Source organism: Mercenaria mercenaria, chromosome 8 (assembly GCF_021730395.1).
Source record: "Mercenaria mercenaria strain notata chromosome 8, MADL_Memer_1, whole genome shotgun sequence".
NCBI lineage: Eukaryota > Metazoa > Mollusca > Bivalvia > Venerida > Veneridae > Mercenaria > Mercenaria mercenaria.
Genome location: NC_069368.1, coordinates 77,923,729 through 77,936,508, shown reverse-complemented (window position 1 = coordinate 77,936,508; position 12,780 = coordinate 77,923,729). Strand labels below are relative to the sequence as shown.

General features: G+C 34.4%; 1 protein-coding gene across 1 annotated transcript; it reads right to left on the bottom strand.

Annotated features, from left to right (window-relative positions):
• Positions 1-1,620: 1,620 nt before the first annotated feature.
• On the bottom strand, positions 1,621-12,200 carry LOC123565597 (galaxin-like). Its single transcript, XM_053550396.1, has 2 exons — positions 12,122-12,200; positions 1,621-2,018 (listed from the first exon to the last, which is right to left on the bottom strand). The coding sequence occupies exons 1-2, from the start codon at positions 12,183-12,185 to the stop codon at positions 1,636-1,638; spliced, it is 447 nt and encodes a 148-aa protein (XP_053406371.1). The 5' UTR covers positions 12,186-12,200; the 3' UTR covers positions 1,621-1,635.
• Positions 12,201-12,780: the final 580 nt, after the last annotated feature.

The following is a 12,780-nucleotide window of genomic DNA, read 5'->3' as shown; positions in this document are numbered from 1 at the left end:
GGCACAAGGTAATAACGGTCAAATCTTTCTATTTGATTATAGGTCAAAGTTCAGCAGTGGGTTTGTATCTCTAAATTTTACGGCATGATTTTAGTGGTTTATTTAATCAAAGGTCAAATCACTACCTCTACAAATAATTGCATACTCACTGTAAAAAAAAAATAATTCGTACGAATTCCTCACACATGTATCACATATTTGTGAAAATTTCGTTGGTACTACGAGGTGGTTGAAAAATGGGGCTCGAAAATTTCACAATACCTACTTGTGACATATTCGTACGTATTTGTCACGCAATGTGTGAGGAATTCGTACGAAATTTTCACAATTGTGACGAATTCGTTTGTGTGAAAATTACGGTTCAACATAGCATATTTCAATAAAAACATTATCAGATTAAAAAATAAACCACTGGGTAAAGTTAATTAAAAGTTTTCCTATAAATTAATACAATTCTACACGCATTATTATTTGGGATCACGGAGTTTTTCAGTGTATTATGATGTTAAATGGGTTGATGGATATGTGATTACGCAAATATCTTCGTTTAACGCTACTTAATGTTGTTTTAATTTAAATTCAAATCTTAACTAGAATCCAGACTTTCCTGAAAATTTCTTCGGACACATTTTACAAGTTTTATAAAGAGATTGACGTCAACATTTTGTTGTTTCGTTTCGTTGGAATCATCATATTCGAGCCAAGGAATTGAAGAAGATCAATATTAGCGACAAATTTATCTTCAGACCGGGGCGTGACGGTAACATTTACTGACTATGCATACAGCATACGTGCTATTTTAGCTATAATGTGGATGATATTAATTGCAGGAGAAACGTACAAATATGGTAACGTAAGTTTTGTCATCTATCCGTTTTAATACGAACTAGGTAAAGAAGTACCTTTTTGTTAATGTGGTTTACTTTTTTTTCTTTTCTTACATGTATAGGTATACTGATATACATTTAGATCCAGTCTTGGATGATAAAACAAGACCCCTCGTGACGCTAAGGCATTATTTCAAGCATGGATGGTCACGCACATAGAACCATAGACGTTTCGTTAGCGAACTGGATGACTGCCTGGTAAGACAGGACTTTTACATTTACATTTAAAGTGAAGCCAGAGCCGTTAACGTAGGGTAGTCAAATGTTATAACACATGTCGTTGATTTATTTAGTCGTATCGCAGAAATATATATATGCGAAGCAAAATCTGTTTCAATGAAAGTCCCCGTACATGCTTATCAAAACGCAACGAATTCCATCTCCTCTTATAAAATGTCAAATACAGACATTTACGAAGAAGATTCAATCTTACCCAATAGTATACTTAAGAGTAAGGCTCAAGGCACCGAGCAACATACCTTCTTTTAAAAAATAACCACATTGCTCCATATTCTTTCAGCTTTCGTACCAGTATTAAATCCAGATCTCTCAAAACTAAAATAAATTTGAACAAAAGTCCACATCACAAGCTAAGTTACACTTGACAGGAGTCTTCGGTGTTTCCAACGGCTGCAAGAAAAACTTGTCTCACACGAGACTTTTACTAAAACAATCAATAATTTTCCTATTGTATTTACTTTTTACCTCCTTTTATACAGTAGTGTAAAACAGCTTTAAAATTTATTAGCTATTTAGAATAAAATTCAACAATTAAAAACGATGTGTTGTATAGTTCGATCAGCGGTATCATTATAATATATATGGAGTTTAGGAGCAGAGTACCCCATTGCTCCCAATTGGGGCCGTATGGTTGAGTCCCACAACACGATGTCCTGAATCCTTTATTGCTTAAGACTCCGTTGCAACAAATGTCAAAATTGTAGACATATGGTTTAGTCCCACAACACGATGTCCTGGATCCTTTATTGCTTAAGACTCCGTTGCAGCAAATGTCCCAATCGTGGTCGTATGGCTGAGTCCCACAACACATTGTCTTGGATCCTTTACTGCTTAAGACTCCGTTGCAGCAAATGTCCCAGGTTGGATCATAATATCTATGACCACATGCAGCTATTGATAAAGAACGAAATTCTTATGGGCATATACCTATTATTTTTATTATATATTTTACAGACTGCACTGGTGTTTTATCAACAAATATAGCGTAGAACTTACTAACAGAGTGCTTTAATTTTCAATTTATACTTGATAACATATGCAATTACTAATTCTGAATGTTTTAAAAACAAAGGATGAAAATGAACAAGTAAATCCACGTTCCAAACACGCACACACGAATAGCACACGTACAAATACACGCACACACATAACATGAACACAAATGACTCTTCCTTTGCGGCATGCCCATTTTATTCTGTTCCTAAAATATTTTATTTTAAATGGAATCTTACCTCCATCGGTGATTCTAGTATAGGTGAGTACAAAACTGAGTGCAATGAAAATGTGTTTCATGGTATCCTCTTCTGATCCTTGTCACTTTCTGTGTATTAGTATTTACCAGAGGTAACAGATCTACAACAAATGTGGCAAACTGTCACATTATACGCTTGTTAAGAAGACTGATTGAACTTGACCAAAGCAACATGTCCATAAATATTTTGACCAAATTCGGTGAACATTGGATAAGAACTGCTTCAAGTAATATATTGAATTTCACCAAGACAATATGCCCACAAACATTGTGACCCATGTTTGAGAACCACTCCAGTAAATGAATAACACTGTAAATGTTCACAAGGACCATGACTCCAGAGCCTTTAGGACAATCCTTTTGGTTAACGAATCCCCCCACCCCTACTGCAGGTGATCGCATAATACGTCCCATTTCACGGGCGTAGAAAGAGACAGAAATAAGAACAAAGATCCAGTAATGGAAACACTCGTGAACTTATCATTAGCAATACAGTTTAGTCGGCATTGTTTACAATTTCTGTTCAGTACATTGAATTATCCAACTAAAAGAACATTATTTTTTATAACCTGTCCATAAGATTGCAAAATCATACGGGTAATCATACCAGACCAAGGACACTAAAACACGATGAAAACTAAATTTAAGTGTCTGCAGAGAATCATTACTGTCGCAATGTTAGCAGATAAAACGTTCAATCTATATGTTAATATTTCATAAAATTGTTTGTTTAGAAAGTTGTATATGCAAAACAAATACTTCATTTTGGTGTTTTCATTTAGAATCTAAATACATGTATTCATGTGCTTCTTGTAAAGCAAATGGAATAGTGATCACTTTAAGTGGGGTAGGGAAGAAAAGACCAGCCAAGTTGTAAGTTTAGATACGGTCATAAAAGAATTTTCCAAAACGTAAGTTCATATATCTGTTCAATGAACAATTGAAGATTTTATGGACTAAAATTGCATAATGCTTTACACGTCATCATAAACACCTTTTCTAGCACAAAACTGCTGCTCTTGTCACTTTTCGGGGGTGTTTTAACAGGAGAGAAATTGTGTTCTAAGTAAGTTCTGCACGTTTGGATCGAAATTTTTTCTACAATGTAGAAATTGATTAAACTCTGATTTTTCAAAACTTCAGAATGTATTTAGGAAATTCAGCAAATAAAAGAGATAGGGTCATGTACTTGATTTTTTGCTAGACTGGTTTTAAAACTTTGGACCTCATGCAATTTTTCATAATGGGAGTCTATGAGAAAATCATAACTTTTACAACAATTTCGCGAATAAAACCTTTTTTTACAATGTAGATTTTGATGAAACTTCTCTTACCTCTCAAGACACATATGGCCTATAACGTGGCGAAATAAAATGTATAGGTCCGAGTGCTTATGTTTGAGATATTTGACCATGATTAAAGTCAACCGGATATTTCACGCTAATTTTAAGACATTATTTTGAATTATTTAACGCGTCATATGTCTTAATATCATATTGTGACTTTAGAAATGTAATAATAGTGCCATCGTTATAAATTTACTCACAGGTTGCCATTAATTCATAAAATGATTTTCATTTCCGTTCGCCGAATCCAGGCTTTACGCTACGTTTTCCGGACAAATGACGTTACTCCATCACTTCCGACTTATCAAACGTCCAGAACTACCTTAACAGAGAGAGAGATTCTCGCGCTTAAGTGCTGTTAAAACACCTTTTCATATATACGCGTTCCGTGGCAAAGCGTAAACGTATTACGGCCCCAAAACGGATAATTCAATTGGAAATAGCGTCAATGTGAAAAAAATAAACAACAACAAAACAAGTCATATATTCCCGCGCATTTCATGCGAAGTTAATGACGTTAAGGGATAATGTATTCATTTAGTAATTTTTAGTGTTTTACTCAGCGCATGTTCATTTCATGTTATAGCATCTTCAGAATCCCTAGGGATACGTTGGTATCCTCGCCCTACGGGATCGGGCACCAACCAGTCCCTTGGGATTTTATAGACATTATAACACAAAAAAAGCGTTATCCCTACAAATACAAACGTTGCTATATAAAGTTATGATACATTTTATGACATTCCTCACGTTTTAAACAAATCCACGACATAACTGAACTTTGAGCACAATTTAATATGATTTTATAAAAGATAGTTCAAGAACTTACATCGAACAGATTGTAACTCGAATAAAGCACGATTTAAAAACTTACACGTATGCGTATTGTGAATTATCAGCGTTCTATCGTTGTTGCTTTAAAAGTACTTACAAATAGCACAGCTTATACGAAGTCCAGGTGTTAGAACATCTGCTTAAAAGATTACTCTTTGCTTTACTCACAGACCCTATTTCCTATTTATAGAGATTTCAACCAATGAACAAGATGAACTTACACCCTGGTTTCCTCTTATCTTGCTTCCTAGAACGTTAGTAAAATAATAAGAAAAGTGTGTTGTTTATACAACTTTTATAGATAAAACTGTCACACGATAAACAAGACGTACTTCAATTCGTAAATGTTTCCTCGTACTTGAACTCTGTGTTTACTTGTTTTTTTTTCTGGACCTATAAGATCACAGATTCGATTCAATATAAATTTATAACAGATTTTAAGTGAATGCTTTGAGTGCTTCATATTTGTCGTGTTTTATAAGCTCTCAATAACAGTTCCTTTCAAAACGGGTCTGTTCGTATTGTTCTTGATTGTGCTTTTTGCTTCTAAATTATAGCTTTCTTATAGATTAGATTTACCCTTTAAATTATTCAGGGAAATTCAAGGAAGCTGGACAAAATACTGGAATTCCTCGTCTTATATGAATATGTACATGCATCGGTTTGGTGTGTACATGTATGTTACACTGGGTTTTACGAATTTACAATGTACAATGATGAACTTTGTATCAAAGACTTCAGTATATGTAACGTTAAAACAACATAATTGTTGTGCTTCGAACGATCTGAAACAGCTTTAAACTGATTGAATGTACGAAGAGATTAAACCTGACACATAGCTCAGTTTATACAGAAACACATACTGAATATTGTAATTATCCACGAGTGGAGCAGTTGAAATTTCTTTTATCAATAATAAAGCTCTAAATTTTAGTACGGTATCATGAATGCAAGTTTTCTTTTAATATTTCATGATTTTGGATCTTTGCAGAAAACCTGCCGACCTCGTCAACCTGTCGACCTGTCAACCCTGTTGAACCGTCTATTTTATCTATTACGTGAAGATGTCAACCCAACTTAAAACGTGATAACTCTGTTGAACTTAATTTACTATTATGTAGTTTTAAGTTAAAAGTACAAATACAGAACGAATCGAATAATATAATAGATAAATTCCATTTCTATATAGCCTTATTGAACCGTATCGTTCACACAAACGAATTCGTCACACGTGTGGACATTTCGTACGAATCACACATTGCGTGACAAATACGTACGAATATGTCACAAGTAGGTATTGCGAAATTTTCGAGCCTCATTTTTTAACAACCTCTTAGTACCAACGAGATTTTAACAAATTTGTCATACATATGTGAGGAATTCGTACGAATGTTTCACACAAGTGACGAATTCGTGTGTGAAAATTACGGCTCAACAGAGGGTCTGTGTGAAGTTAGCAGAATAGCAGAATAATTGCAGCAGAATAGCAGAAAAACTCCATCAGAATAGCAGAACGACAAATTTCAATGCATATTTGGGGGGAGAGGGGTAAAAGTCAAAAGGGAACATCTTGTCAAGAAAATAGTTTTGCGGGGCAGTGGGATTTTTTTCTTGTGTGTGGGGTGGGGGGATTTGACTTGACCTTTGAATAAATAAACCACTAAAATCATGCCGTAAAATTTACAACTACTCATCCACGGATCCTAGCTAAACTTTGACCTATAATCAAATAGAAGGATTTGACCGTCATTACCTTGTGCCCTTGACCTCGGAACTAGTGTACTTTAAAACAACAAATGTGCTTCACTTCATCCGGCGAATTATGAAAACTCTAAACACTCTTTACGTATTGAGTGATTCCTGTGGCAGTGATCTTTGAAATAGTCACAAACAAGTGAATAAAGTATTGTCATGCAATACAATGTCCCTTACCAGCTAATATTACCATCCGAAAATTAACTGTTGTTAATGCCAGGTTCCATGGTAAGATTTTACCTAAAGGTTCTGCATGTTGTCACAATAAGGTGATAATTTGAGCCAAGTTTCATGAAAAAACTTCAGTAGGCTAGGACTTATGGAACGGAAACGAAATTCCAATGCTCCCTTCTATGTAGACCTTGACCTTGTACCAGTGTGTCTAGAACATAGAACATGTCGTCTTGATGATTTGAGCATTTGACCAAAGTTTAAAGGAAATCCTTAAACGGGTTTGGGACCTGCGGAGAAGGCACGAAATCCTATGATCTTGAACCGTGACCTTGACCTTGAGTCGGTGTCCCTGAAACATGAGTTCTGCGTGTTGTTCTGATAACAGAACATTTGTGGACATTTTGCATCGAATGCGCAACATTGTAATAAACAGACATTCGGTGGCCTCCTAAATCCATATTTAAAGTAAACATTATGTCGATGTTTTATGTCTTTCTTATTTTGTTAACAGGCCAATAGTAACGTTGACGTTCATTATTGCTTTATGAGACATGACAGTATTGCCAGTAAAATATCATGAAATTTATTTTTTAAAATTTGTATAAAAGATGAATAACAAGAACATGTTACAAACTGTAAGTAGAAGTGTTCGTTGCCATTTTAAGAGTTTGTAAAATTATCTCAAATATACCCGTAGATTTGTGAAACATTAATATACGTATATATGTCAACCTCCTAGAAATCTGGCATTAACCTTTTCATATTTGATAATATCTGCGACCTTTACCAAGCTTTTTGATAAAATGAAATAACTAAAACATTCCAAACATCTTTTACGATTGTAATTATTATATCGGTTTGTGTGAGATACATTTATTGTACGTTTCGATCGTTTGCTGTAACATAACTTTTGGATATGTTCATAATTTGATATTGTCTTTTATTTCTTTGATACTATCTCTGTTAAGGAAAATGTGTTGCATGTTAAACCATAAAGATAAGGGAATATCAAGAATATTCAGCAATATGTGAGCTAGTAGCTTAGTATCTCATGTATGAATTAACATGGGCGTTTGTATCACGTCAAGTTAGTTTTGTTTCATTTCGTTTCGCTTTGAGTCTGAAGGACAAGGGTGATGTGAAACGTGGCATGATACCCAGATCAACACAATGATGTAACTTTCCTTAAAGTACTTACCCAGCAAGAAATGGGCGATATAGATTCTAAACACACCAAGACTATGATAATAAATGCTCGTCTTATTTTCAATTGCAAATGTAAAAGATGTCAAAGTAGAGTTTATCAAATAAAACTACTAGTGTGATACGGGTACAGAAAACACCAAGCTGAAGATGATACAAAATATTGTAAACGGAAAATATATAGGTTGTAAATAAATTGCTTTATGAGACGTTAAAACGGAGACATACCACAAAGGAAGTATTTGATCACCGACGGAAAATATTAGTCATTATCAAACGACAGAAGCATTGAATTCGGTTTTGTACGCTCTCAACTATTTTTTACACTGCCAAAAGCAAGTGAATCTAACAAAAGACCTACGGCTTATTCAATTTGACTCAAAAAAATGGAAATTTAAAGAAATGTAACGGGAGTATTGTAGTATATATCTTTTTGTATTGATGTAACAGTAAGTCCTCTATCTATAACAAACAGTTCTTCAATCCTTTATCGATATTTATGAATCCAGAAAGATCATGATTAACTGTTACTGCCAAGCGTCTGCTTATTTAATATATGATATAATATCAATTCATTAGAACTCCAAGAAAGGATTTATTTGTATTGATACAGAATAGGCAAACAGTACTAAGACGTTTTGTTTGCATATGGATTGCAAACCTACGAAGAAGCGTATATCAATATGTTTTAACATTTGCTTCTTACACGTGTAGATTAATTGTAAAATTGCTGAACTGTATTCATAACATCATGGATAATAGAAAGAATCACGTAATAGAGAAGATGAAGTACTCGCACACTAAAGCACATTTATTTTCAGTCATATGGCAGAAGTTATGCATCTGGCTAAGCGAAATAAACGGACCAAGTTTGTACAATGTGAAGTCGTAATGTCATTGTGTTTCAGTTTCAGTAAAATTCAGATTTTACAGTTATAAAGATTATTATTTTGCTACCGTCGCCTTCGATATCTGTACATCAGCTAGTAGTTAGACTGACTAATTGCTTCTGATAATTAAGTATGGGATATTGATAACTGCGCAATCTTACAACAAAATTGTGTTAAAAGTTACATGTAGATATTATCCATTTTTCTTCATTAAACATGTTAAAATACATTTTATTTACAACACCATGTAATACTTCAATGAAAGGAGTGAACAAAATAGACAACTCGGCGACCGAAGTTATATTTTAATCATTACATCTTCTGCGATAAATATGAGATTAGTTCAAATAAGTCATCTTTTGCAAAAAACGTTTTTCATCTTATTAGTAGGATTAGTAGGTAAATATAACATTATATGACGACACACGGCGTTATCAGCTTCATGGGTTATATTTAATCATGGTCATCCGTTTTGGCTTAACATTACTATCAACATAATCGGTCAGACAAGTCAGCGGCAGATACCTAAACAAGTAGAGGTAGTAAACATGACAACTTTGCTAATATTTGGAATTAGAAAGTAATCCTGATAATTAGACATATTTTTAAAAAGCAATTTCACCATTTTGAAATTAGTCCTCGAATTTCAGCGGGTACAATTGCAGGCGTCGGAGACTTACGAATATTATGCCGTTGCGACCCAACGTTGGGCGACAAATGTCAAAGGGTGAGAAAACGTGTTGCCAGACCGGGACTCGAACCTGGATCTTCGGAATACCATTCCGATGCTCTACCTGACTACCTACACATCTTCTCTCCGTTTTGATATTCAAGTCCTATATCGTCATATTATACTTATTACGGGGTCATTAAATAACTTTCTTAGTTATATTGCATTACTATCCCACCTGCTCACATGTAATTTTAGGTATTTTTCTACATACGTTTTTTCAAGTCTTGGTATTTTACATTCTCATTTATCAGAGTTTTGATAAAGTACCGAAGCGGACGAATGTATGCGTAAAAGAGTCGTTTTTGAGGAGGTCTTTAGCATTTCGGAGTAAAATTTATTGTATGTGGGATGTGACTGTGCAGGAAGGGTCGTTGGGGATAGGGATAGGAAGACACTGTGTGGATTGGTGGGGGACATAAATGGTTAGACCTTTTATGCATATTTCGTATTATTAATAAGTAAAATGTTAAATCTGAATAAGTTTCCATGGATGCTAGTGAAGAACAGATGCACAAAAGTTATTTTTTCGTTTTTTTTTCAGAAAAGTTATAAAATGCAATTAGATATAGAGCTAGTAACGGTGGAGTGGCGGACGAACGAACAAATCACCGAAGTTTTACGAATGCTTTTATTTATATCTGTGTCTTATTTTGGACAATAACAGTTTTAAAATCACTAATCGGTGGTTTGCATATAGGATTTATATGATGCTTTTTGAAATGATAGATATCATGTAACTGGAGACATTGTTTGCAATTTATTTGTGTAGGCACATCCTAATGCTCATTTCATCTAAATAAGTATCTTAAATAAGTTTTATCTGGCTTTTGAATGACAAGAAGAAGGTTTAGCCTGAATGTAATTACTTTTTATAGAATAATACTTCATTTAATGGTATAAAATGCCTTACATTTCTGAGATTTTCTTTGTTGTCTGGAAAAACCACGAGAAATACATCTTGTTACTGTATTAATCCATTTTTCTAGTCAGTATAAAACAATACTGGTTTAGGTATGAGATGCACGAACAAAATTCTTTGAATGTAGCTTTTCCTATTTGACATTTTTCCTTGATTATCCTTATATACATGATGTGTACACAATGTGCCTAATTGCTAAATATACGGCAATTTCCCAAAATTATTCGCAAAACATTTTGTTTGGACCATTGTAAGCATATTACTAGTATAAGTTATATTTATTAGCGGTAAATATGCGTGAACATGTTTACAGTATTTAAAGTTCAATCAATTTTAAACAGCTATGAAGACATTATCAGATGGTAAAATAAATCACTGTGTTAACTTTTCCTGTTAATTATCAGATTAATAACAGTGATAAATCTCATGTGAACAAGGTTCCGAAAATTTGGATGTTAAATTCTATTGAAAATATGCAATCGAAGACAACTCTAGCGGCATCCATGGTACGGGAAATTTAAACTTTCATTACTTTAAGATGCTTTTTTTTTCGTGTAAAACTAAAAGGTTGTTATACAGTCTTGTTAATTTGGTTTATTTGTTGTTTTCTCCTTTTTTTTACATTTTCAGTTATATACAACTTTAGATCTAGTCTTTGGTGATAAAGCAAGACCCCTAGTGGCCCTAAGACATTATTTCAAACATGGATGGTCACCCACATAGAACCGCATACGTGTATGACAGGAATTTTAAATTTAAAGTGAACCCAGAGCCACAAACATAGGGTAATTAAATGTTATAATACATGTCGCTGATTTATTTTGTCGTATCGCAGAACAAAATTACCATTACTCCATATTCTTTCAGTTTTTGTGCGAGTATTAAATCCACATCTCTCAAAATTTACATATATTCGAACAAAAGTCCCGTTCACGGTAGGTTACACCTACAGGAGATTTCTGTGTTTTCACTGGCTGCAGGAAAAACTTGTCTTACACGATTCTTTTACCAAAATGATCAATAATTTACCTTTAGTATTCTTTTTTATTAGCTACTTACAATAAAATTGGGCAATTAAAAACGTCGTGTTGTATAATTCGATCAGCGGTATCAATATAATACATATGGAGTTTAGGAGCAAAGAACCCCATTGCAGCAATGCTTCCAATTGGGGTCGTATGGTTGAGTCCCACAACACGATGTGCTGGATCCTCTATCGCTTAAGACTCCGTTGCAGCAAATTTCCCAATCGGAGTCATATGGTTTAGTCCCACAACACGATGTGCTGGATCCTCTATCGCTTAAGACTCCGTTGCAGCAAATGTCAAAATTGTAGTCGTATGGTTGAGTCCCACAACACGATGTGCTGGATCCTCTATCGCTTAAGACTCCGTTGCAGCAAATTTCCCAATCGGAGTCATATGGTTTAGTCCCACAACACGATGTGCTGGATCCTCTATCGCTTAAGACACCGTTTTAGCAAATTTCCCAGTCTGGATGGTAGAATCTATGACCACATGCAGCTGTGATAAAGAATGAAATTTATAGGAACGTCTACATATACTGTTATTGTTATATGTTTTACAAACTTCACTAGTGTTAAATCAACAAATATAGCGTAGAACTTGCTAGCACAGTGTGCTTTGATTTTCAATCTTAACTTGATAACGTAATATGCAATTACTATATTTCTTTTTAAACCAAGATTGAAAATGAAATAGTAAAGCCATGTTCCAAAACGCAGCCTCCCAAAAGCGCAACCCACAGCACGTGGACGCGGACACGACTAGCACACATACACACTTGATATAAACTCAAAAGACCCTTCCCAGAAGGAATGTCCATTTTACTCCGTTCCTGTAAAATTTAATTTGAAATGGGGTCTTACCTCCATCGGTGATTCTAGTATAGGTGAGTACAAGACTGAGTGCAATGAAAATTTGTTCTTTCATGATATCCTCTTCTGGTCCTTGGTCACTTTCTACGTATTAATATTAGCAGGAGGCAATAGATCTACAACAAATACGACTAACTGTAACTATATACGCATTTCACAGCAAATTACTTTTAAAATTCTCTACTTATTTAGCAGACTGGTTGTCAATTTCCGAAGTTTCGTCTAATCAAAGTCAATAAGAGTAACAAAAATTATCCACCTGGTAATTGAACTTGACCAAGACAATATGCCGATACACATTTTGACTAAATCGGGTGAACATTGGATAAAAGATGCTTAAGTGTTTGATTCGACACTGCCAATTGTCACAACTTTGAACATTTCAAGGGCCCTAACTAAAAAAAAGAATGAAAATATCCGAATGGTTATCGAACATGACAAAGGCAATATGCCCATGAACATTGTGACCCAGTTTGCTGAACATTGAATAAGAACCACTCCAGTAAGAGAGCAACACTGTCAATTTTCACAAAAATTTTAGTAATTCAATGACCATAACTCCAGAGCTTCTGGGACTATCCTGCTAGTTATCAAACTTGGCCGAGATATTATGACAAAAATCTTTGTGATCAAGTTTCATGAACATTGGA

Coding starts and splice junctions, on each gene's coding strand:
- LOC123565597 (XM_053550396.1), bottom strand. CDS start 12,185: ATGAAAGAACAAATTTTCATTGCACTCAGTCTTGTACTCACCTATACT. Junction 2,019..12,121: donor TACTAGAATCACCGATGGAG/GTAAGACCCCAT, acceptor CTTTATCAATAG/CTGCATGTGGTCATAGATAT.